Source organism: Leuciscus leuciscus (assembly GCF_965113295.1).
Source record: "Leuciscus leuciscus genome assembly, chromosome: 4".
Lineage (NCBI taxonomy): Eukaryota > Metazoa > Chordata > Actinopteri > Cypriniformes > Leuciscidae > Leuciscus > Leuciscus leuciscus.
Genome location: NC_138728.1, coordinates 52,304,327 through 52,326,806, shown reverse-complemented (window position 1 = coordinate 52,326,806; position 22,480 = coordinate 52,304,327). Strand labels below are relative to the sequence as shown.

General features: G+C 40.6%; 1 protein-coding gene and 1 long non-coding RNA gene across 3 annotated transcripts in view; one reads left to right on the top strand and one right to left on the bottom strand.

The window, feature by feature from the left end:
• The window catches only part of LOC309497079, a 284,477-nt gene extending 280,664 nt beyond the window's left edge, over positions 1–3,813 (bottom strand). Inside the window, exon 1 of the long non-coding RNA XR_014205360.1 lies at positions 2,030–3,813. This is a non-coding gene — a long non-coding RNA (uncharacterized lncRNA). The remainder of the gene's footprint in view (positions 1–2,029) is intronic.
• A 6,939-nt stretch (positions 3,814–10,752) lies between these two features.
• On the top strand, positions 10,753–19,992 carry LOC309496948 (uncharacterized protein). Of its 2 annotated transcripts, XM_082167148.1 has the most exons (3): positions 10,753–10,828; positions 11,499–11,655; positions 19,032–19,992. In XM_082167148.1, the coding sequence occupies exons 2-3, from the start codon at positions 11,571–11,573 to the stop codon at positions 19,874–19,876; spliced, it is 930 nt and encodes a 309-aa protein (XP_082023274.1). In that variant the 5' UTR covers positions 10,753–10,828; positions 11,499–11,570; the 3' UTR covers positions 19,877–19,992. The 2 variants fall into 2 exon arrangements, with proteins under 2 accessions (XP_082023274.1, XP_082023275.1); XM_082167149.1 differs by lacking the exon at positions 10,753–10,828 and having other exon boundaries at positions 10,920–11,655.
• Positions 19,993–22,480: the final 2,488 nt, after the last annotated feature.

Below are 22,480 nucleotides of genomic sequence, written 5' to 3'. Positions count from 1 at the left end.
TGAGTTTTCTATATGTAATTAAATAATGAACAAATGAATAAAATACACACGTATCATATGCATTCAACACAACAAATCCATTATTATTATCTATTATTATTATTATTATTATTATCCATGATTACAGTATTCCATTAATACTAAAATTGTATCTACTATTCTATATCAAATTCTATTGATATATTCTATTCTTAAATATTAAATTCTTAGGCTACACTCACTCACAAATACATTACATAAATAGAATGTAGAAACGAAAAATGTCTCAGATCCACTGTTTATGTTGACTGCAAGATTCTAAGTTAAGGTCAGCTAATTAACATTCAGTGACTTGCTAACGTAGCATTCTATCATGATAGCGTGACTTCTATGAGTCTATCAGTGCTGCACAGCCTAATCAATACTCTTAACCTTAGTTGAAAGATTGCTGCTGCTAGGTTTAACTGTAACAACATGGTAACACATACTATCACCAATCAATACTATTTTCCACAGTAGAATCTGCATTTGAAAGCCTGGTCAGTCACTACTACTGCTAGTTTATTTGTGTGGCTAGTTATTTTGCCTACTTACACTCTGCTTTATGAAAAAGCTTCGTATGTCCCCTTTCTTCTTCTTGGGTGGCATAGCTGATCTATCTACAAAGTACAAAAAGTGGCAAAAAACGGAATATTAAAATGTTTTACTCTGGCCTTTGTATGTGGCAGAGAGACAGCCCTGGTAACTTACCGTCGGCGTCGTCGACGCGCGCGCGCACGCGCACACACACACACACACACCTCCCGCTCGCTGCCAGTGCAAGCACAAAAGTAGTCCCGGCCCGCGCGTGTAGCCTGTCAGATACACCGCCGCCAATCAAATTACGGCGTTTCTTGTACTGTCGTTGTTTTGGCCGTTGGAATCGATCCAAATAGCAGCGCAAAGATCCAAATAGCAGTTCAAAGGAGCTTGCTAAATATTGGTGGGGACAAATTTGTCATCTCAAAATATTGATTGGGACTAGTACCTAGCGTCCCCCCCTAAACCTACGCCCATGATTAAAATACCAAATAGGAACCATTGACAGAATTCTTTTTTGTAGTGTGTTTGGGACATATTCCATTAGGATTTAATGCCCCCACCAATAGAACCCAACACATATCAGTAGAGACCCACAAAGACCACTATAATTCCCATTACAACCAATAAAATTCCCATGAAAACCATTAAATCCAATAGAATTTCTGTAATGGTTTCTATAGTTTTTTTTTTTTTTAGCAGGGCAGTATCATGTGTGAAAGCTTTAACTTGTTTAGCTGTGGGAAGCAGAACTCTATAACTTGTTAACTGGTGGGACTGATATTTTTGTATGTTGAAAAGGATGTGCTTGTGTAACTGGTTGTACTTGTATAATGTAGCAGAGGGTTTTTGAAGTTTCTGTCTTTGATGCATGTTTTTATGTAACAATATTCATATGTTCTCTAATTAATAATAATAAAAAAAGAAATATAGCCGCCAGGTTTCAAACCTGTCAACACTGGAATGGGCAGTTAAAGCAGTCAGGTGGTTCACTACAGGAGTGAACCAGTGTGTTTGCTTCAGAAGTCATTTTCACGTGACTAGTGACGTAATGATACAAGCTCCGAAGCAGTGGTTCATTGCAAGGACCGTTCGAGTTTGAAGCAAGCTTCGGAGCGTCGGTGTCAGACGTAACATCACTACTTTTGGTCTTGCTTTTGGTCTTGCTTCCACTGTCTAACTCTCATCCTGCCAGGCCTGGTTTCCTAGACTGGGTTAGGGTTACTGTAGGTGTTAGGTGTAACAACTGCCCAGGTGTGATGATCTGTTGGGACTTGGATGAACCACCCCAGACCTTCTCTGTGTGCTCATCATCTTCTTCAAGGAATTCAGTGTGACTTGGACACTGCGTCGGGTGACGCTATAATTGGTTTCTTTTGAGAAGTGCTCTCCTGGCCCAGAGGATATTTATTTTGGACTTCTCTTCTGAGAGCAAAATAAACCATTCTAAACTATACTATTCTATTCTAACACTTCCTGCTCAGCTACTGTTCGGACGCTCTTGCTTACTGCTCCGCGCTTTGCTCTATCGCTTTTATATTTTATCTTCTATACTTTTATAATTTTAGCTCCTTTTATCACCTAACTTTAACTTCAAATCAGCACAGTGCTCAAACGACAAAGTCTGGATTACTACAAAAACGCAGAATTCTTCTACCCGACCAGCTTACATTCCGGGGAAAGGAAAACACAACTGCCTACAAGGATAAGAGAGAAAATGCCTCCTCTGGAATCTACTTGCTGCACTAACTGCCACAGACTTTTACAAAGGATTGCAGTTCTTGAAACAAAGTTATTTATGGGACCACCAAACCAGACGGAACACACAACAGAGCTTCGTCAGGGACACCCTCAGCATATAGCCGGTGAGTCCCATGAAACTAGTGCTCCTCGACAGGTAGAGAAACAAGCCGATCGACTTACAAATCGATGGCACAAACAGGGAGCGAGACCCAAAGGCACTCGAGACATCAGATTGTCACGAGCCTCACATATTACCGCAGTAGCATCCTCTACCCCAGATACAGCTCTGACAAAGATTGCAAAGATTGGTCTCCTACCAACACCTATACATCTTGAGAACAGATTTGAAGTACTAATGAATGTAAATGAGGAACCCCCAAACGTGATGAATGTGATCGAACACAGACTGTATCAGCCAGTAGCTAACACTGATGCTAACTGGCGCTCAAGGTCGAGCAGACAGCGGCACTCAGCTCAGAACACAGCCGAGCCCAGGACTCTGATAGTGGGGGACTCCATAATCAGAAACATTAGCAGCAGGGATACAACTACATGCTGCCTTCCACAAGCAACAACTTCTGATATAAACAGGGAACTTCAGAACATTCTGATGAAACATAAGACTGCAAATCGACTCATAATTCATGTGGGGAAGACTGACATTCATAAAGAGCAGTCAGAACTCCTTAAGAAGGATTTCAATGAACTTTTTGAAACACTTAAAAAACTGAAAGTTCAGACATTCATCAGTGGACCACTCCCAGCAAGAGGAACAAACAGGTTTTCACGGTTGCTTGGGATTAATACATGGATGCAAAAAACCTGCAATATAAAAGGAGTATTCTTGTCAACTTCATTGACAACTTCAATCTCTTCTGGAGTCAGAGACAAATATTTCATCGGGATGACCATCACCCAAACAAACTTGGTTCAAGAGTGTTAAAGGACAATATCTACTTCTCCCTCAATCATCCTTCTGCAGTGTGTGCCAATCCACTCAATCAGAACGGCACACACACACCTGGACACAGTATGAATGACCACAGGACTTCACTTCAGAATGGACATGATGTTGACATATCACACAAGGACAATGATAACACCACTGAGCCACAACAACCTCTGCTCACGGACACAATCTCAGCCGAGCCCTGCCCACAGAGCTCACCACAGACAGACATATTAGAACTGCTCCAAGATTCAGCACCCAAGGACGACTTCCTGGAAAACAGCCAGGGAAGCCAGGACAGCATATCACAGCCTCCTATAACACCAGAGCAACAGCCCCTTTCACCAGACACTTTCTCCCTTTCGCCACCAACTCCACTCCTGTGCTTCTCACAGAAAATGGAAGAACTAGTGCATGCTGGAACCAGACTATCACACTCTTTTGCTGCAAGCCCCCAGATATCAACCAAAAAACGTCGGGCACCGCTACCACCAAAGCCTGCAGGCCCAGCTCGCCCTCCCCCTCCTTCTGTGAGAGCTCTTCGGCCTCTGCCACAATGCCAGGGCCCACACCCTCCTCCATCTGCTCGAGGTCAACCAAAAACAACTGATACCAGCTCTCAGTGATGTATGTCGGGTCCCCGCTTTGATAACAGTAACTTTCTCAAATGTTTACAGAACAAGCGGGAACCCAGTGTGCCTGTATCTTTCTCTATTGCTGTTCTATTACAAGATAGAAAGTCTAAGGCCTTCAATAGCCGTACAGCAAACTCAACTAATCTGATGCCTATTGCATGTCTAACTAAGATTGGTGTAGGGAAAAAAAGTACGACTGTTAAGTTAGCAATTTTAAACATCCGCTCACTTAAAAATAAATCACTTCTAGTCAATGACTTAATAACCACAAACAACCTGGATTTTATGCTTCTAAATGAAACCTGGCTAGAAGACAGCTGCAGTGCAACAATCCTCAATGAAACAGCCCCTCCTAACTTTACTTTTATTAGTGTCTGCAGAGCTGTTAAAAGAGGTGGGGGTCTAGCTGCTCTTTTTAAAGATATCTATCAATGTAAGCAAATATAATTTGGGAACTACACGTCTTTTGAATATCTGGGTATTGTATTAAAAGGTGCTCCACGCATTTTACTCATCATTATTTACAGGCCTCCAAAATACTCTCCAGCCTTTGCTGAGGAATTTACAGAACTGTTATCAACAATTACCTCAGAGTTTGACTGTTTTGCCATTGCTGGAGATTTTAACATTCACATAGATAATGCAGAAAACAATATGGCAAAAGAAATCAAAACTGTTTTAAAAACTTTTGATCTGACTCAGCATGTACATGGACCCACACACAATCATGGACACACTCTAGATTTACTTATCAGTGAGGGTCTAAACATCTCATCGATTGTTATTAAGGATGTAGCACTGTCTGATCATTTCTGTATTTTCTTTGATATATTGATCACTCCTGCCACTGAAGCTAGATCTGTGTCTGTCAAGAAGAGATGCTTAAATGAGAACACTAGTGTACTATTTATGAAGGCTATATCCTTAACACCAAGCATATCTGCTGACTCTGTTGATTTTCTCCTTGATTCTTTTAACTCAAAAGTTAAAAGTGTAATTGATGATATTGCTCCTGTGAAAGTCAGGAAGAAGAGTGGCAGACAAAAAGCACCTTGGAGAAACTCAACAGCAGTGCAAAATATGAAAAGACAATGCAGAAAAGCAGAGCGCATGTGGCGGAAGACAAAGCTTGTAGTCCATTATAACATCTACAAAGACAGCCTTCATGCTTTCAATATGGAACTAGGCAAAGCTAGACAGACTTTCTTCTCAAATATTATAAACTGCAATTTAAACAACACACGCACTCTTTTTGCTACTGTAGAGAGACTGACAAACCCCCCAAGCCAGATTCCCAGTGAAATGCTCTCAAACAGCAAGTGCAGTGAGTTTGCTTCCTTCTTCTCTGACAAAATCAATAATATCAGAAAGGTGATCAGCACATCATTGAGTTGCGCTGGGGTCAGACAGATCAGACCACCTGAAAAAGTAGTAACTTTGTCTGATTTCAATAAAATTGATGGCAAAATTTTGGTAGAAACCGTACAGCACCTTAAAACATCAACATGCGCTCTTGACACACTTCCCACATCTTTTTTTAAAAGTGTGCTAAACAGATTAGAAGCAGATCTTCTAGAAGTGGTAAATGCCTCACTTCTCTCTGGGAGTTTTCCAAACTCCCTGAAAACTGCAGTTGTCAAGCCCCTCCTGAAAAAGAACAATCTGGATAAAACCATATTAAGCAACTATAGACCGATCTCAAATCTTCCTTTCATAGGCAAGATCATAGAAAAAGTTGTCTTCAATCAGCTGAACAAATTCTTAAGCTCGAATGGATACTTTGACAATTTTCAATCTGGTTTCCGACCGCATCACAGCACAGAGACAGCGCTCATAAAGATAATAAACGATATTCGCTTAAATACTGATTCAGGCAAATTATCAGTGCTGGTACTACTCGACCTCAGTGCTGCATTTGACACTGTCGATCATAACATACTTCTTGACAGGCTGGAAAACTGGGTGGGGCTTTCTGGGATAGTCCTAAAATGGTTCAGGTCATACTTAGATGGGAGAGGTTATTATGTGAGTATAGGAGACCATAAGTCTGAGTGGACATCCATGACATGCGGAGTCCCTCAAGGCTCAATTCTTGCGCCACTCCTGTTCAACCTGTATATGCTCCCAATGAGCCAAATAATGAGAAAGAACCAAATTGCTTACCACAGCTATGCAGACGACACACAGCTGTACTTAGCCCTATCGCCTAACGATTACAGCCCCATTGACTCCCTGTGCCAATGCATTGATGAAGTCAACAGTTGGATGTGCCAAAACTTTCTTCAGTTAAACAAAGATAAAACTGAAGTCATTGCATTTGGAAACAAAGATGAAGTTCTCAAGGTGAACGCATACCTTCACTCTAGGGGTCAAACAACTAAAAATCAAGTCAGGAATCTTGGTGTGACACTAGAGTCAGACCTTAGTTTCAGTAGTCATGTCAAAGCAATAACTAAATCAGCATACTATCATCTAAAAAATATTGCAAGAATTAGATGCTTTGTTTCCAGACAAGACTTAGAGAAACTTGTGCATGCTTTCATCACCAGCAGGGTGGATTATTGTAATGGACTCCTCACTGGCCTTCCCAAAAAGACCATAAGACAGTTGCAGCTCATACAGAACGCTGCCGCTAGGATTCTGAGCAGAACCAGAAAATATGAACATATCACACCAGTCCTCAGGTCTCTACACTGGCTCCCAGTTAGATTTAGGATTGATTTTAAAGTATTATTACTGGTATATAAATCATTCAATGGCCTAGGTCCTCAATACATTGCAGATATGCTCACTGAATATAAACCCAACAGATCACTCAGATCATTAGGATCATATCAGCTAGAAATACCAAGGGTTCACTCTAAGCATGGTGAGTCTGCTTTTAGCTATTATGCCAGCCGCAGCTGGAACCAGCTTCCAGAAGAGATCAGATGTGCTCCTACAGTTGTCACATTCAAATCCAGACTCAAAACACTTTTGTTTAGCTATGCATTTACTGAATGAGCACTGTGCCGCTGTTCGTCCGACTGTACTGTACTGTATTTCATTTTATTTTTCTAAACTGTTTTAATTATTCTTATTTCTTTTTATTATTTTAATTTCTTCTATGTAAAGCACTTTGAATTGCCATTGTGTATGAAATGTGCTATATAAATAAACTTGCCTTGCCTTGCCTTGCCTATTCTGTTTACCTGCAACTGAATCCGTGTCTCTCCCTGACAAGCAGCTCTGGGTGGCAGGGCTACTTGTTGCACCACAACAGCTTCCTGAAGAGGTATAGACAGTTCCAGATGTACCTCAATGTTGATTCTTGACCAATGTTTATATTGACAAATCTGATTGCAAATTATTAACGTACCTTATTATTTGTTGTTCTTATAGGTCGAAATGTCTGACTGGGGTATTGATTGGGATGGACCAGTTCCTGTTGAAGATCCGCGGCAACAAACTGACATTCCAATGACGCAATCAGCACTTCGAGAGATGTTGGAGGCCCAGCTCCAGGGTAGCATTGACCCTTTCAAAACCAGTGACTTGTTTGGTGTGGATATTTACCAGGAGGCACAGATGGTGGCTTGAAGTGTTTTGAACAACATTCAGTTGTGAACAATCACTAAAATGGATCTCAACCTCATTGACTGTTAGGTTCTGATTAGGTAATGGATGGGTAAACCCTTCGGGATACCGGTCAGAGCACAAATAATGAGGAGACAGGTATCAGATTAACTCTGTGTATTGGAGGTAGATGGCTGAACCACAGATTTATTCAATGATGTACACTGAATAAGATCAGGGATTCACGAAATTACATGATGATATCGTCATCATCATCAATAAACACCCAACAACACCTGATCTCATTTTCTCATGGCTTTTTTTTAGCTACAACAATTGTGCTTTATAAACACAAAATTATAGCAGCCAGAGAAATTTTTATACTAAAGAGTCATGGGTCAAGAGTCCAACTAAAGCAAACGCTAACCACCATCATGGTGACTTTAAAATACAACTATTGATTTCATTAAACTGGAAATTAAATAAAGTAAATCTGGTTAGTTTTAAGTGAAGCTGGTATTAAGTGTACGGCCATGCATTTCACCTTTGTTTGTTTTATTCCAACCAAAATTCAATGACTGCCCAATGTTGGAGCTTGACGTCAAACAAACATTGGATTTAGATGTCAACCCGACTTTCATTTTCAACCAAAATCCAACGTCTGACCGACGTTGTAGTCTATATCCTGTGCCTGCTGGCATCAATATCATGACATCTTGACATCAAATAAATGTTGAATTGACATCAAATGCCCACTGGGGTATTATGGTTAGCTGGGTCATTTATGAGATGAGCTCCAGTTCACGCGCCGGCGCCTCCGTGTTGTGCTTATCTATTATCTGCTATATTTACTGCTATGTTGATGAAACATTGATTAAAGTTAAGATACAATTCATACAAAACGAAATTCACTTTAAAGATTTCGGTTTCATATCGCGTAGGCCTATCGTTACAGCCCTATTAATCAACATTGTATTTTTTTTGTTTGTTTTTTTGTTCATATATCAATACTTTTAGCATTATTTATTACAGTTGTGTATCTGTATGTTCTTTGTATAGTTGGTTTTGTCAACATGATTGGGAATTAACTTTTGTTATACAATTTATTTTCTACGGAGCCCCCCTAGTCCCACTTTGTCCAAAAAAATTAATTATAACTAGGTATGACCAAAAGCCTTGAATTTAGTGATCTTAAAGAACGCGATGGATTATAGGGCAATAGAAGATCCGTTAAATAGACTGGAGCTAAGCCGTTTAGGGCTTTATAAGTCAGTAGCAATATCTTATAATTAATACGGAGCTTTATAGGTAACCAATGCAGTGATGATAAAACTGGTGTTATATGATCATATTTTCTTGATCTCGTAAGAACTCTAGCGGCGGCATTTTGGACTAACTGTAGCTTGTTTATTGAGGATGCAGGACAACCAGCTAATAAAGCATTACAGTAATCCAGTCTCGAGGTCATGAATGCATGAACTAACTTTTCTGCATCAGAAACTGATAGCATATTACGTAGCTTAGCAATGTTTCTAAGGTGGAAAAAGGCTGTTTTTGTAACATATGAAATATGATTTTCAAAAGACAGGTTGCAATCGAGTATAACACCCAGGTCTTTTACTGTAGAGAATAAAGTAACAGGACATCCTATGATGTTAAAGTTGTATTGTGCGAGGTTTTGTGGGTGGTTTTTTGAACCGATAAGTATTACCTCTGTCTTGTCTGGATTTAATAAAAGAAAATTACGCGTCATCCAATCTTTTATATCTTTAACACACTCTGTCAATTTGGAAAATTTAGCGTTTTCATCCGGCCGTGATGAAATATATATTTGAGTTAGGGTGACCAGACGTCCCGAAAATCCAGAATCTGGCCCTAATTGTCCCGAAAATTATACTAAAGCAAAATCTTGAGTAGTTATTGTCTTATAAACATTAAAAACTGTCTGCGGAGGTTGAGGCCGGCGACACACTGGCTGCGTGGCGTGTCCGTTTTTATTTCGGCTCCCCTGTTAACAGGTTAGAGCTTGCACACTGCCTGCGTGACACGCGCGTCTCAGGCGCGCGGAAAACGCGTGCATGCTAGAAATAGAACCGACGCCTATTTTTCACGCGACACGCAAGCCTTTTGGAAGCGTTTCCAGGCAAAATAGAATAGGAAAAGATGTTTGTATGTCATTTTGACATGAAAACATATTAATAAATGACATTTTGATGTTTGAAAGTTTAAGTTTTTACATAAATGCAGATATAAATGTAATAAAAAAAAATATATGATCGAGTTTCAAATATTGCACCTGTCAATACAGAACGAAATATTCTGTAGCCTATTTTGCCTATTATTAGAGCGCAAGTTGCTGTAGCCGTGAGGACAGTGCTGCACGCGTAAAGGAGTGATTGATTGTGATTGATTGTTCGCGGCACTGCAAAACGTCGTTTAAGCTTATTAGCGTTAGGCTATACTGAAAGGTCTGATTTATGCACTGTTACTTACAACAGTCATTGTTTTTTTTTCTTTTCACAATGCCATTTGAGTTCATGATTTTAATGTTGTTGTTTTTTGTGGCAGACTAAAGAATAATGACAGACTGTTGATCTTTGAATAAAAATATGTTTGGTTCAGGTTTGAAATTCATTATTTTTTATTATATGCTACGCAGTCTGATATCATAGAAGCCCCCCATCCCGTCACCCCAGACCCATAGACCCCCCTCGTAAAAAAAACCCTCTCGTATTAAATACGTCGGATAAAAACGTTATCACAACCTTTTCACAATGTGAAATAAATGTTTTTTAAAACGTTTTTGTGTTTGCTGGGGTATCAGCACAAATTCCATTCACCAATTTTATTAAAGTTTGACATTAAAGTGTAATTTAGAAGAAATTATTTCAACCATTTTAATTTAAGTTTTCCACTCAGACAGTCAAAATGAATTGTTTTAAACCTACAATCAGTGTAATACTTCACAGTCAAGGCCATTTTAATAAAATTCACTTTAAAGAAACAAAGCTGAAATGTGCTTATATTATGTGGATAAACTGAGATGAAATAAGATGATATGATAAGGATTCAGTTTTAGTTAATAAATTAAACAGTAGATCTTTCTCTGCAACCACAAACTGAATTGTTTAGCTACAAATGCTCAGTATTTGGTATAATTATATATAATATAATAATTATATTTAGATATAAGCCAGAAGCTTTTGATAAAATCTCAGTGGCATTGGAAGAATCTGCACTGGGAATCTGCGATTCTTACTTTGAATCCTTTACCTTATCATTTGAATGTGTTTTCTGTGTGTGAATTTCTTGGGACTTTTATTTTGGCGTGACAACATGATGTCATAAGGCTGCGCCGCTCCTGCATCTGTGATTCTGCTGAAGAAAGGTTTGTTTTTTAATCTAAAGTATTTAAACCAATGTAACCAGGTCGGACAATTATATAGAAATATAACGTTATTTTTTAAATGTAACATTATGTACTTAATAACATTAATGAACATCGTTTTTATGAATAGAGTGCATAGATAACATTAATGAACACTTTTTGTGAGTAAACATGTATAACACAAAAAATGCGTCTCATTTCGCTCCCTATACTGTGAATTAGTTCATCATAAACACGCAGTTTGTTCTCTGGCAAGTAATGATAGAGAAACGGAGCTTTTCGAAACCGGTTAAGATTCAAATGAATCAAATGATTCAGAGTTTGTAAGCGCTCGAATCACCGAATCCCGCTGACGACTCCTGCAGTTCAGCAGTGTAAATGCAGCAACGACAACAACACACACATGTGGAGTGACAACTTCTACAAATCAACTGAAATTTTATTTACAAATGCCTAGATATTATTTTGTCTGTATAATATGTGTTCCTTTGTTTATTTGTAGTGCTAGTTATGTGTTTTTAGTCTAATCAGATCATTTAAGTCCATGAACTCTCTCTCTGACTGACTCTCTTACCAGTGAACTGAACTACTGAACTAGATCTGATTGACACACACTCAGAGATTTAGTTTTGAGTGTTTTTCTTTCTGTTAATTGTCTCCTCTTAAACAGGACAGAGTGTCCAAACACACAGAAAAACTCCTGGTGAAGCGACTGAGATCCACGTGACACACTATTGTAAAGATGGCGTTTATTAAAGAGGAGAGTGAAGACGTGAAGATTGAAGAAACATTCAGAGTCAAACATGAAGATACTGAGGAACAAACAGGTTAGTTTGTGTGTTTCATGTGTGTGTTTCACTCCTGTCGATCCCACAATGTGTGTTTCACTTTTTCAACTGAAAACATCTGTTAAAAGATGTTGTGTAAATACCCCTAAACATTCAGGGGTGCAGTTCCCAAAAGAAGGACCGGCCCGTGGCATAGGAGACAATGGTCAATCAGAGGCGTTTAAGTTAGTCAAATTCCATTCACCGCTCAAAATGCTGGGCTTTCCGAGTTCTTTCTGCACATTAAATACTATATGTCGAGTGGTGATTGCCTAGAACTGTGGTTAATGAATAACGTGATTAATGAATGAGTCTTCTTGGCAGAACTTGCGCTAGAGCTCTTATTTCCTGGAGGGCCACAGCCATGCAGAGTTTAGCTTCAAGCCTAATTAAACAAAACCTATGCAGGGAATCAAGGCCTATTTGAAAACTACAGGTATGTGTGTTGAAGCAGGAATGAAACTAAACTCTGCAGGGATGTGGCCCTCCAGGAACTGAGATTATCAACCCTGTTTTAAGGGAAGCGCACCTCAGAATTACAGACATAAAGCATTGCATTCAATTAAACATACCATAAGATAAATGTGTTTAAATCAAGTTAAAGTAAAGAACCACACATGACAAATGACTTGGGCCTAGTAGTGGGCCTCAACTTTTGTTAGGCTACAACAGTTTGGCTGCAGCGGAGCCTACAAAACATAATATTGAAACTTATGTGCAATAACACACACTAATATTTGACAAATAACAATAACAGTTAAATGCTGTGATAACACATTTCTCAGTAGTGTCTTGTTTAGTATGTGGAAGAAGGAGGAAGGAACCCAAAGGGTGCCAGATTTGTGCCCGTTGTATATGAATGATTTTGAATATTTGTTGCAACTTACAAAGTCAAATTCTTTCCCATTTTGTTTTTCAGTATGTTGTATTTCTATACCGCTGTAACCAATAAATCATTCTCCTACATCTCCATAATCTGCTGCAATTAAATATTGCGGTTACCTGTTAGATCAAGAATGTAGGATGTCGATTCAGGGTCCTCGGCAGAGCCTCTAACCAGTTCAGTCATGAATTCGAATGCACTGGGCGTTTGCCAGTATTAATATTCCATGACCAAAATCATAAAATATTTATAGGAAAAAAATTACTCTGAGACTTATTTAAAAAAGGTTTATGAATCACCACAACATGATTTTGTTTTATTTTAAAAAGATTCAGAATAATACAAAGACAAAATTTTCAAAGGCAAAAATAACATAAACACGTAAAAGTCTTCATCCGAAATGCGTCCCTGAAAAAAACCCTTCTAAGCTTTTTATACTAACCCTATTTTTTGGGCCGCCTTCTAATTATGGGCTGTCATTATAGTACAGCTAATTCCCTTATAAGGTAATTACTTGGGACTTATCCTAGTCCCTCTGTTAGCATATGCTTGCACAAGCACATGTTCAAGTTATCTATTATTTTTTCCACACTTATATGCAGCACGTACATTAAAAGCTTTATATGGTATGTTCCTCTATCACAGCCCTTTTGACCCCTCTCTAACCTCACACATTTTCTATGTTTAAAGCAAGAGACGTCAAAAGTTCTCTTCAAAAGTACATTGTATTTTGGCTGTCACTTTTTATTCGATATTCGAATATGCATTCGAACATGACGTGAAATATAAATAAACTATCCGGTTTTTAAAGTGCCATGTGTAGTGCATTTTTTATAGTCTATGATTAGACCGTTTGTTTTTTATTTTATTGTTTGCCATCTCATCCAGGAAAAGGCGCTCTAGACGTGTTGTAGCGTAGGCCCATGACCAAATCAAGCGAATAATACCAATAGCAGACAACGAACAGAACGGCCAGCCTGAGCGGACAATTACAACCCCAACGCATCTTAAAAGTAGTGTCTGGAAACATTTTGGATTCTACACCGTAGACGGTAAAATAACCGTAAAAGATAAAGTAGTTTGCCGAATTTGCAAAAAAACGGTTTACTTACACATCATCCACATCCAATCTTCGCGCTCACCTGTCGAGTAACCATCCAAAGGAGGCAGCGGAGTCAGAGACACAGCAGACGGCCAGAGCATCGGGCGTCCAACATCGTATGACTGCATACTTTCATGCACAACCGGTCGGCACCTTGCCAGATGCACGGGTAAAGGCCATCACCTATAAGATGGCAAGATTTATTTGCAGGGATATGAGACCTATAAGTGTAATTTCGGGAGACGGGTTTCAGGACCTCATAATGGAACTGGAGCCACGATACACAATTCCATGTCGCACCACTATGTCAGCCCGCATAGTAAAGTTGTATGACATCACACAAGAAAACATTAAGACCTTATTGCAGGACAAGAAACTCGCTCTAACTACAGGCGGGTGGACATGACTGGCCACACATGCTTACGTGACAATCACAGGCAGGCACGCACGCACACACGTAGATATTCGAATACATTGCATGATATCCGATATCCGTTTGAATTAGATTTTTCTCAAAAGTGACAGCCCTACTAGGCTTTAAGGCGAGACACGGCAGGCAAAAACATCGTTTTTTTTTTGTTTTTTTTTACTGGTCAATTTTGAGACCTTTGGATATGTGTCTTCAATAACATGTCTTCTTTCAGACTTGTGGTGAAAAAAAGTCCGAAATACACATTTAGGTCTTTATTTTAATACACTTTGTCTGTTTGCGTCTGTAGATTTCTCATAAATTCAACAAAAGTTGGCGTTCTTAATCATCCCGCTGCTCCGCGATCGCTGTCTGCACCGTCATCACACACACCGTTAGAAAGCTCTCTCTCTGCTGTACAATGCTGTCGGATCCAAATATGGTAATTTCCTTTTTATCAGCAACCAATCGTGAAAGTAAAAGGGCTGAATGCGCAATCTCATTGGCTGATGATAAATCTTTAAAGCCTGTTTTCTCAAAATGACTTTTCTCTCACACTCCAAGTCCGAAATCTCCACTTCAGTAGCACCTATACTGTATACACCATACTTTCCAGTCTTGTACCTAGTTATATTATGAAGACATTTACAAAGGGATTTGTAAATATATTATTCCTAGCCTTATTTATATAATATTTTATTCCAAAAAACATGGCGAATTTTTTCAACCATAAAACTGTTTGCAATGTCTATTATCTTCTTATTTAATCATTCGGCTTGTCTGATAATTTGTATTAACTGCTGAGCACGATGAATTGGTTCGTCTCGAGGGAGTTGAGCCTTATTGGAAGACATTCGCCAACATTTTTCTCTCCTTCTACTTGCGAGCTCTTTTTGCGTTGTCCTTCTGGAGGTGTATAACTATAAGATTGTCCATAAAAATCTCAACTTTGCTTGTGACATTAACATTTATTTTTTCTGTTTCAACTTCATCCATTACAATCAATGCATTAAACCAGTCTTTAATATATTCAATTTCTGGAGGGTTTTCAGAAGAAGATTTATCAGAAAAATTCATAATCAATTGTTCCCCAATATTTATTACAAGTAACAACTGGGAAATTTGTCAGAATATCAGACTTTCCTTATTTTGGTTTTGTGTAGTAAAAACATGCTTTAATATTTTCTGAGCATTTCTTGACTCAATTTTTCTTGTTAAATCCCCGGACCTGCTGTATATTTTTGACCTCCCACTCCCACCTGCAGCAACGGTACAAATGCCTGATCTCGTTAGATTTGTGTTGGGACCAGTGGGATCCCAAGCCAGTGTTCTATTGTGGGATTTAAAACTGCCAGCTTGTAATTATTTGGGATGTGTCCTAAAGAAAGCAAAGAATGAACAATATTGACAAGAGGTTCTCATTTCACTCTACACTCTTACTGTGTGTCATCAATTGAGTCGCGTCTTTCAGTATTCTTGAGAGGACACTGGTGCTGTTTAATTGCCGCTTCTCCATCTACTATTGCCTCTTGTGTTCCTATTTCTTTGTGTTCACTGTACCCCTACCTCTGGACAGCTGGTTCCCGAAACCGCTTGGGCTCTTCGATTGGACTGTCGCCTCGTCGGTTAGCCGCTATCTGGCTGCCCTCGTTCACCCAATGCGTGGCGGCTAATCCTAGCTGCTTCAGCGGCTAACCCGATTGCCTACCTCCTTCTCAAAGGCTACCTCCACCAGATGCGAGCCGTGACCGAGACTGGACTTTCATCTCCCCCTGTCATGCCGCGGATCATTTTGGCACTCACATCAGTTATCCACCTCTGTGCTTCTAGTCCATGGCTAACTGCTATCACGGAGCTCTCAGTCCCTCCGCTCAGCATCATGCAACACTCTGGATTTCCTTCTGCTCACCGAAACCTGGAAACAACCCAATGACTTCTTCTCCCTCAACCAAGCATCCCCCCCCTGGCTACAACTACATCTGCAATCCCCGCCCCTCCCGCCATGCCGGTGGCCTCGCCATTATTTTCAATAAGAAATTCCGGATCGCAGAACTCACCCTCCCCTCAGTATCATCGTTTGAATATCTTGCCTTCACAGCTCTTTCCTCCTTGACAGTCATCCTCATTTACCGGCCACCTAAACCAAATCCCTCCTTCCTCTCTGATTTTACTGAACTCCTTACACTAATCTCTCTCTTCACGTCTGCAGTTACTCGGTGACCTAAACATCCACATAGACTCCCCCACCTGCAAGCTGTCATCAGAATTCACCATTTTACTGGACAACTTCACTCTCACCCAACATGTCACATTCCCCACCCATGAAAAAGGACACATCCTCGACCTGGTCTGCTCCACAAACCAACCGGTGCTCGACCTCCATCCATGCCTCTTTCCCCTCTCTGATCACAAACTGATACGGTTCACCATCCATTCTCCAAACCCATGCCCCCGCCTCCTCAGAAAAATCACCTTCCGCAACCTTAAATCTATCGATCCCCACCATCTCTCTGACCTGCTCTCCACCACTCTCAACCCTCACCTCACCTGATGATTTCACAAACCACCTCAACTCCACCTTGTCTATCTCCCTCAACTTTCTGCCCCCCCCCCCCCCCCCCCCCCCATACAAAAACCGTCACTTTTAACACCTCTTCACCATGGTACACACCTGCACTCCAGAAATTGAAACAAACTGGCCGTCAACTTGAACGTCTGGCAAAAAAATTATCTTTCACAGTCCACCATGAAGCCTATAAACTCAACCTTATTGCCTCCAAAGACGCCCTCATTGCTGCCAAATCTGCCTACCTCTCCACCATCCTCACCAACCTCTGTCAAAACCCAGAACCCTCTTCTCCACAATAAACAACCCCATCAAGCCTCGGATCAACACCCTCCCTACCTCTACTCTGGATCTCTGCAACTCATTCCTACACCTTTTCGCTGACAAAATCAACATCATTTACCAATCTCTATCCCCTGTATCTGACCTCCCAGTATCTACTCCGGCACCTATCACGGCCCATCTTCCCCCCATCCTTCCTGACCTTCCTCCCCCTCATCCACACTGCCTCCTCTCCCAGTTTGACTCGGTCACCCCTCCTGAAATCTCTAAACTCATCAGCTCTTCCAAACTCACTACCTGCTCCCTTGACTCCCTCCCTACTCCACTCCTGAAGTCCTGCCTCCCCGTCCTATGCCCCTATCTCACTAACCTATTCAACTCCTCACTGTCCCTTGGAACTGTCCCCTCTGCCTTCAAAACTGCTACTGTCACCCCAATCCTTAAAAAACCTGGTCTGGATCCCTTTTCCCTCAACAGCTACCGCCCAATATCCAACCTCCCCTTTCTGTCTAAAACCCTGGAACGTATAGTCGCCTCACAACTACAAACCCATCTTCATGCCAATAACCAATTTGAACCTCTCCAATCTGGTTTTCGCCCCCTCCACAGCACAGAAACCACTCTCCTCAAAGTCCTCAACGACCTCCTCACCTCCGCTGACACCGGTTCCCTCAATATCCTTATCCTCCTCGACTTGAGTGCAGCCTTCGATACCGGGAGCCACAACATCCTGCTCACCAGACTCAAAGACCTTGGTATCGAAGGTACTACACTCAGCTGGTTTTGCTCCTACCTTTCAAACAGATCCCACTTCATCTCTCTCCATAACCACATCTCTACCACAGCCACAGTCACCCAAGGTGTTCCTCAAGGCTCCGTACTCGGCCCCCTCCTCTTCATTAACTACATCCTCCCCTTTGGTCAGATACTCCGCCACTTCAATCTGGACTTCCACTGTAACGCCGATGACACCCAGACCTACCTCAGCACCAAATCCCCCCACAATCCTCCCCTCTACCACATCAATCCTATCTGTCAGCTACTAAAACCTGGATGAACTTTCTTCAAACTCAACAGCGATAAAACAGAATTCCTCCTCATAGGCTCTAAATCCACACTCAGCAAAACCAATAACCCCACTCTCACCATCGACGACACCATTGCCTCCCCATCTCCCCAGGCCCGCAACCTTGGCGTGATCTTTGATTTCACCCTTGAACCACACACCCGTCATGTCATCAAAACCTCCTTCTTTCATCTCCGCAACATCGCCAAACTTAGACCCTCTCTCACACCCCCCGCTGCTGAAAGAATCATTCACGCCTTCATCTCCTCCCGACTGGACTACTGCAACTCACTTCTCCTTGGCATCAGCTCTACCTACATCAAACAACTCCAACTGGTCAAGAACGCAGCTGCCCGACTCATCACCCGCTCCAAATCCTGGCACCACATCACTCCAGTCCTAAATCAACTCCACTGGCTTCCTATCTCCCACCGATTCACCTACAAAACCCTGGTTCTCACTTACAAAGCCCTCCACCATCTGGCCCCCTCATACCCCACTGACCTCCTTTCCCCCTACCAACCCTCCCGGTCCCTCAGATCCACCTCAGCCGGTCTCCTCTGCATCCGCAAGTCCAACCTCCGCAGTTTTGGGGACAGAGCCTTCTCCAGGGCAGCTCCCAGGCTCTGGAACTCCCTCCCCCAAGAGATCCGCACCTCTGAGGCCCTCACCATCTTTCAGTCCCGCCTCAAGACCCATCTCTTCACCTCTGCCTACCCCTAGCCCCATACCCCCTCCACTTTCATCTGTGGCTGCATCTTGTTTTGTTTTGTTTTTGTTTTGTTTTATTTTGCATTTTTCTTATCATCTGCCTGCCCTTTAAAGTGACTTTGAGTTTGTGAAAAGCGCTGTATAAATTCTATTTATTATTATTATTATTATTATTATTAGGTTCAAATATAACAGGTTATTAGGTTCCTATATAATAGGTTACACCTTTGTTAGTTGTTTAGTGGATATAGGATTCAACATACGTGTTGTAGGATGTGATGTTTTACAAGTTTAAATGTGTTCATGTCTCTGTGCCATTAAACTGGTATTAACTTGATTTGTTTCTTTTTACCCTAGACCTGATGGAGCTGAAACAGGAGAGTCAAGAACTGAATGAAATGAATGAGAAATATTGTGATTTCATGACTGGGGAGAAATCTTTTAGTTGTTCACAGACTCATAAAACAGAAACTAGAAACCTCCACATGAGAGTTCACTCTGGAGAGAAGCCTCTGACCTGCCAACAGTGTGGAAAGAGCTTCAGTCGAAAAGACAGCCTTAAAATCCACTTGAAAATCCATGCTGGAGAGAAGCCGTTCATATGCCCTCAGTGTGGAAAGAGGTTTACACAGAAAAAAAACCTTAATGTTCACTTGAGTGTTCACACTGGAGAGAAGCCTCACACCTGCCAACAGTGTGGAAAGAGATTCACACTACAAGCAAATCTTACGACTCACATGAGAATTCACACCGGAGAGAAGCCATTCATATGCCCTCAGTGTGGAAAGAGTTTCAGATATAATGAAAGCTTTAATCATCACATGAGGATTCACTCAGGAGGGAACTGTTTTACATGTAATCAGTGTGAAAGGAGTTTCACAGACATGGATCAACTTGAGAATCATGTAAAAATTCACACCGTAGTGAAGCCTTACATATGCCATCAGTGTGGAAAGAGTTTCAAACACAGAGCAAACCTTGAGGATCACATGAGAATTCACACTGGAGAAAAGCCTTTCACCTGTCCTCAGTGTGGAAAGAGCTTCACAGTTAGGGGAAGCCTTAGGATTCACATAAGGGTTCACACTGGAGAGAAGCCTTACAAGTGTCTTCAGTGTGAGAAGAGTTTCAAATATCACTCAGACCTGAAACGGCATTTGCAAACTCATTCAGAAAAGAAAATATTGTTTTCCTCGGTGTGACAAGAGGTTTAGAAAAAGGAGAAATTTCAAAAATCATCTGCACATTCACTCTGGAGAAAGACGATTCAGTTGTGATCCTTGTAATAAAAACATCACACTTACAAATACATAAATAAAAATACTAGGGCTGGGAATCGATTAAAAAAAATGAACTAATTAATTGCAATTAATTGCGCTTCCCCCAAGCTTGTAATCATCAATATTTAAACTTAGAATCACCTAATTAAACAACACAGGAAAAAAAGGGAACAGAAAATAGCCCTATATTAAAATATTAAACATAAATATATCAATATATTATTCTTTTTCAATAATCAATCAACATAATCAATTTAACAGATTATTATTATTATTATTATTTTATTAATTATTAAAACAAAATATAGTCCTACAAAGCTATTATTACCAGAGCATGTGATCAGAGCAGGTCATTTTACCATTGTTGCCCAGCATGGCTATACCAGCTCAGCAAACAGAAGTCAACAGAGAAATTTCACGTTACTTGAGTGGACTTTACTTTTCCAGTGCTTAGTACATGATTGAAGCCTTTGGGCCGTTAACGACAGAGCCGCCGACACACACACACACCCGCTCATGAAAGCTGCCCGAGAATGAAACCTGACCGCCGAACATGGAGCGGCGGGACGGCATATTTCGGCCTTTTTAATAGCAGACGCAACTGGAAATCATTCAAACGAGGCAAAAAAAAAAAGTGCTGCGTCAATTGCGTTATTTTTTTTTAACGCGTTAAACATTTCAAATTAATCGCAAAGATTAACGCGTTAATTCCCCCAGCCCTAAAAAATACATAAAGTCATGTAAATGTGAGACCCTGTTTGTGTTCTTTGTTAAAGAGTACGGCAATAGATAATGTGTATCTGTTTGAAATCAAGGTCATTTTACCGCAGCTGAATGTGGGCTTCGTCTGACTGTTAACCTTCATTACCACTTCTTTTATTTGTATTATTATTTGTTATTTATTTTCTTCATCTCTTTATACTTTCCCTTGAGGCTTTTTCTTTTCTTTTTGATGTTGAGGTAGACAGCCTTTAATTTAGACTGTGTGGGGGCGTTACATGTCATTCAGTTGTAATCAAAATAATTAAAGGGGTGGTTGAGTATGATTTCACTTTTCTGACTTTAGTTAGTGTGTAATGTTGCTGTTTGATTATAAACAACATCTGCGAAGTTACAACGCTCAAAGTTCAAAGCAAAGGGTGATATTTGGTTTTAAAGAAATCATTTTTTAAGGGCTACAACAAATGGATGGTAGGGAGTTCACAACATTCCTCCTGGATTAGTTAGAGAACAGTTTCTGTCATTTTAGCGTGAGGTAATTGGAGCTGCTAACACATGAGCTCTTAAAGCTCCGAGCTCTGCGCCGAGAGCAGCAGCTCATTTGCATTTAAAGGGCCAGACACAAAACGGTGCATTTTTGCTAAACCTCAAAAAGTGACAACTTTAACATGCTATACTGTATAAACATATCTGTGGGGTATTTTGAGATAAAACTTCACACACACACACACACACACACACACACACACACACACACACACACACACACACACACACATACACTGGGGACATCAGAGATGTATTTTACATCTTGTGAAAAGGGCATTATACCACCCCTTTAAACCCCCATTGCAAATAACGTTTATTGGCAAAATTTACAGACTTTCAGCTGTTTGCATTTAACAAATCAAACAAAAGTAATTGAAATACCTCAACACAACAAATGTTCAAGTGGTGTCACCAAAAAACTTTTAAGGCTCAAAATGATCTATCCCCTTCATGGCAAGCATCTTTAGTACTTAGTAGAACACCCTTTTGCTGTTCTGACCTGCTGCAAGCGAGATGTATAACCAGACACCAGCTTCTGGAAGCGTTTCTGAGGAATCTGAGCCCGTTCTTCATGAGCAATGGCCTGCAGTTCAGGAATATTCTGGGGTTTGCGTGCTGCAACCACCTTCTTCAAATCCCACCAGAGGTTATCTATGAGGTTCAAGTCAGGTTACTCTGATGCTACTGTATCTTACAGGACTTCTGCAACCAAGCCTTGGTGGAATTTGAGGGATGCTTATATATTTGAGTTTGCTTCACATACCCAGATCAGAGTCTGTTCAAACTGACACTGTGACTTTACAACAATGATTGTATGATTTTTGAGATCCATCTTTTCACACAAAGGGCAACTGATGACCTGATGGACTCACACATAACTATTACAAAGGGTAAAAACCATGGGCATCAAAAACAAAAAAAAGGGGGTGGGTCCTCCTCCAGAGAAATGTTGTATTTTAATTAAAGGGATAGTTCGGCCCAAAATGATATTAAACCCATGATTTACTCACCCTCAAGCCGTTCGAGATGCATATGTCAATCATTTTTCAGACGAACACATTTTCAGTTATTTTAGAAAATGTCTTAGTGGTTATAATGTCAAGTTATGGGGTCCACCTCCTTCAAGTCCCAAAAATGTGCATGCATCCTTCACAAAAGTAATCCATCCCAATCCAGGGGGATAAACGAAGGCCTTCTGATGGTAATCCGTGCGGTTTTGTCGTAAAAATATACATATTTAAAACTTTATAAATTAAA

Coding starts and splice junctions, on each gene's coding strand:
- LOC309496948 (XM_082167148.1), top strand. CDS start 11,571: ATGGCGTTTATTAAAGAGGAGAGTGAAGACGTGAAGATTGAAGAAACA. Junction 11,656..19,031: donor AGATACTGAGGAACAAACAG/GTTAGTTTGTGT, acceptor TTTTTACCCTAG/ACCTGATGGAGCTGAAACAG.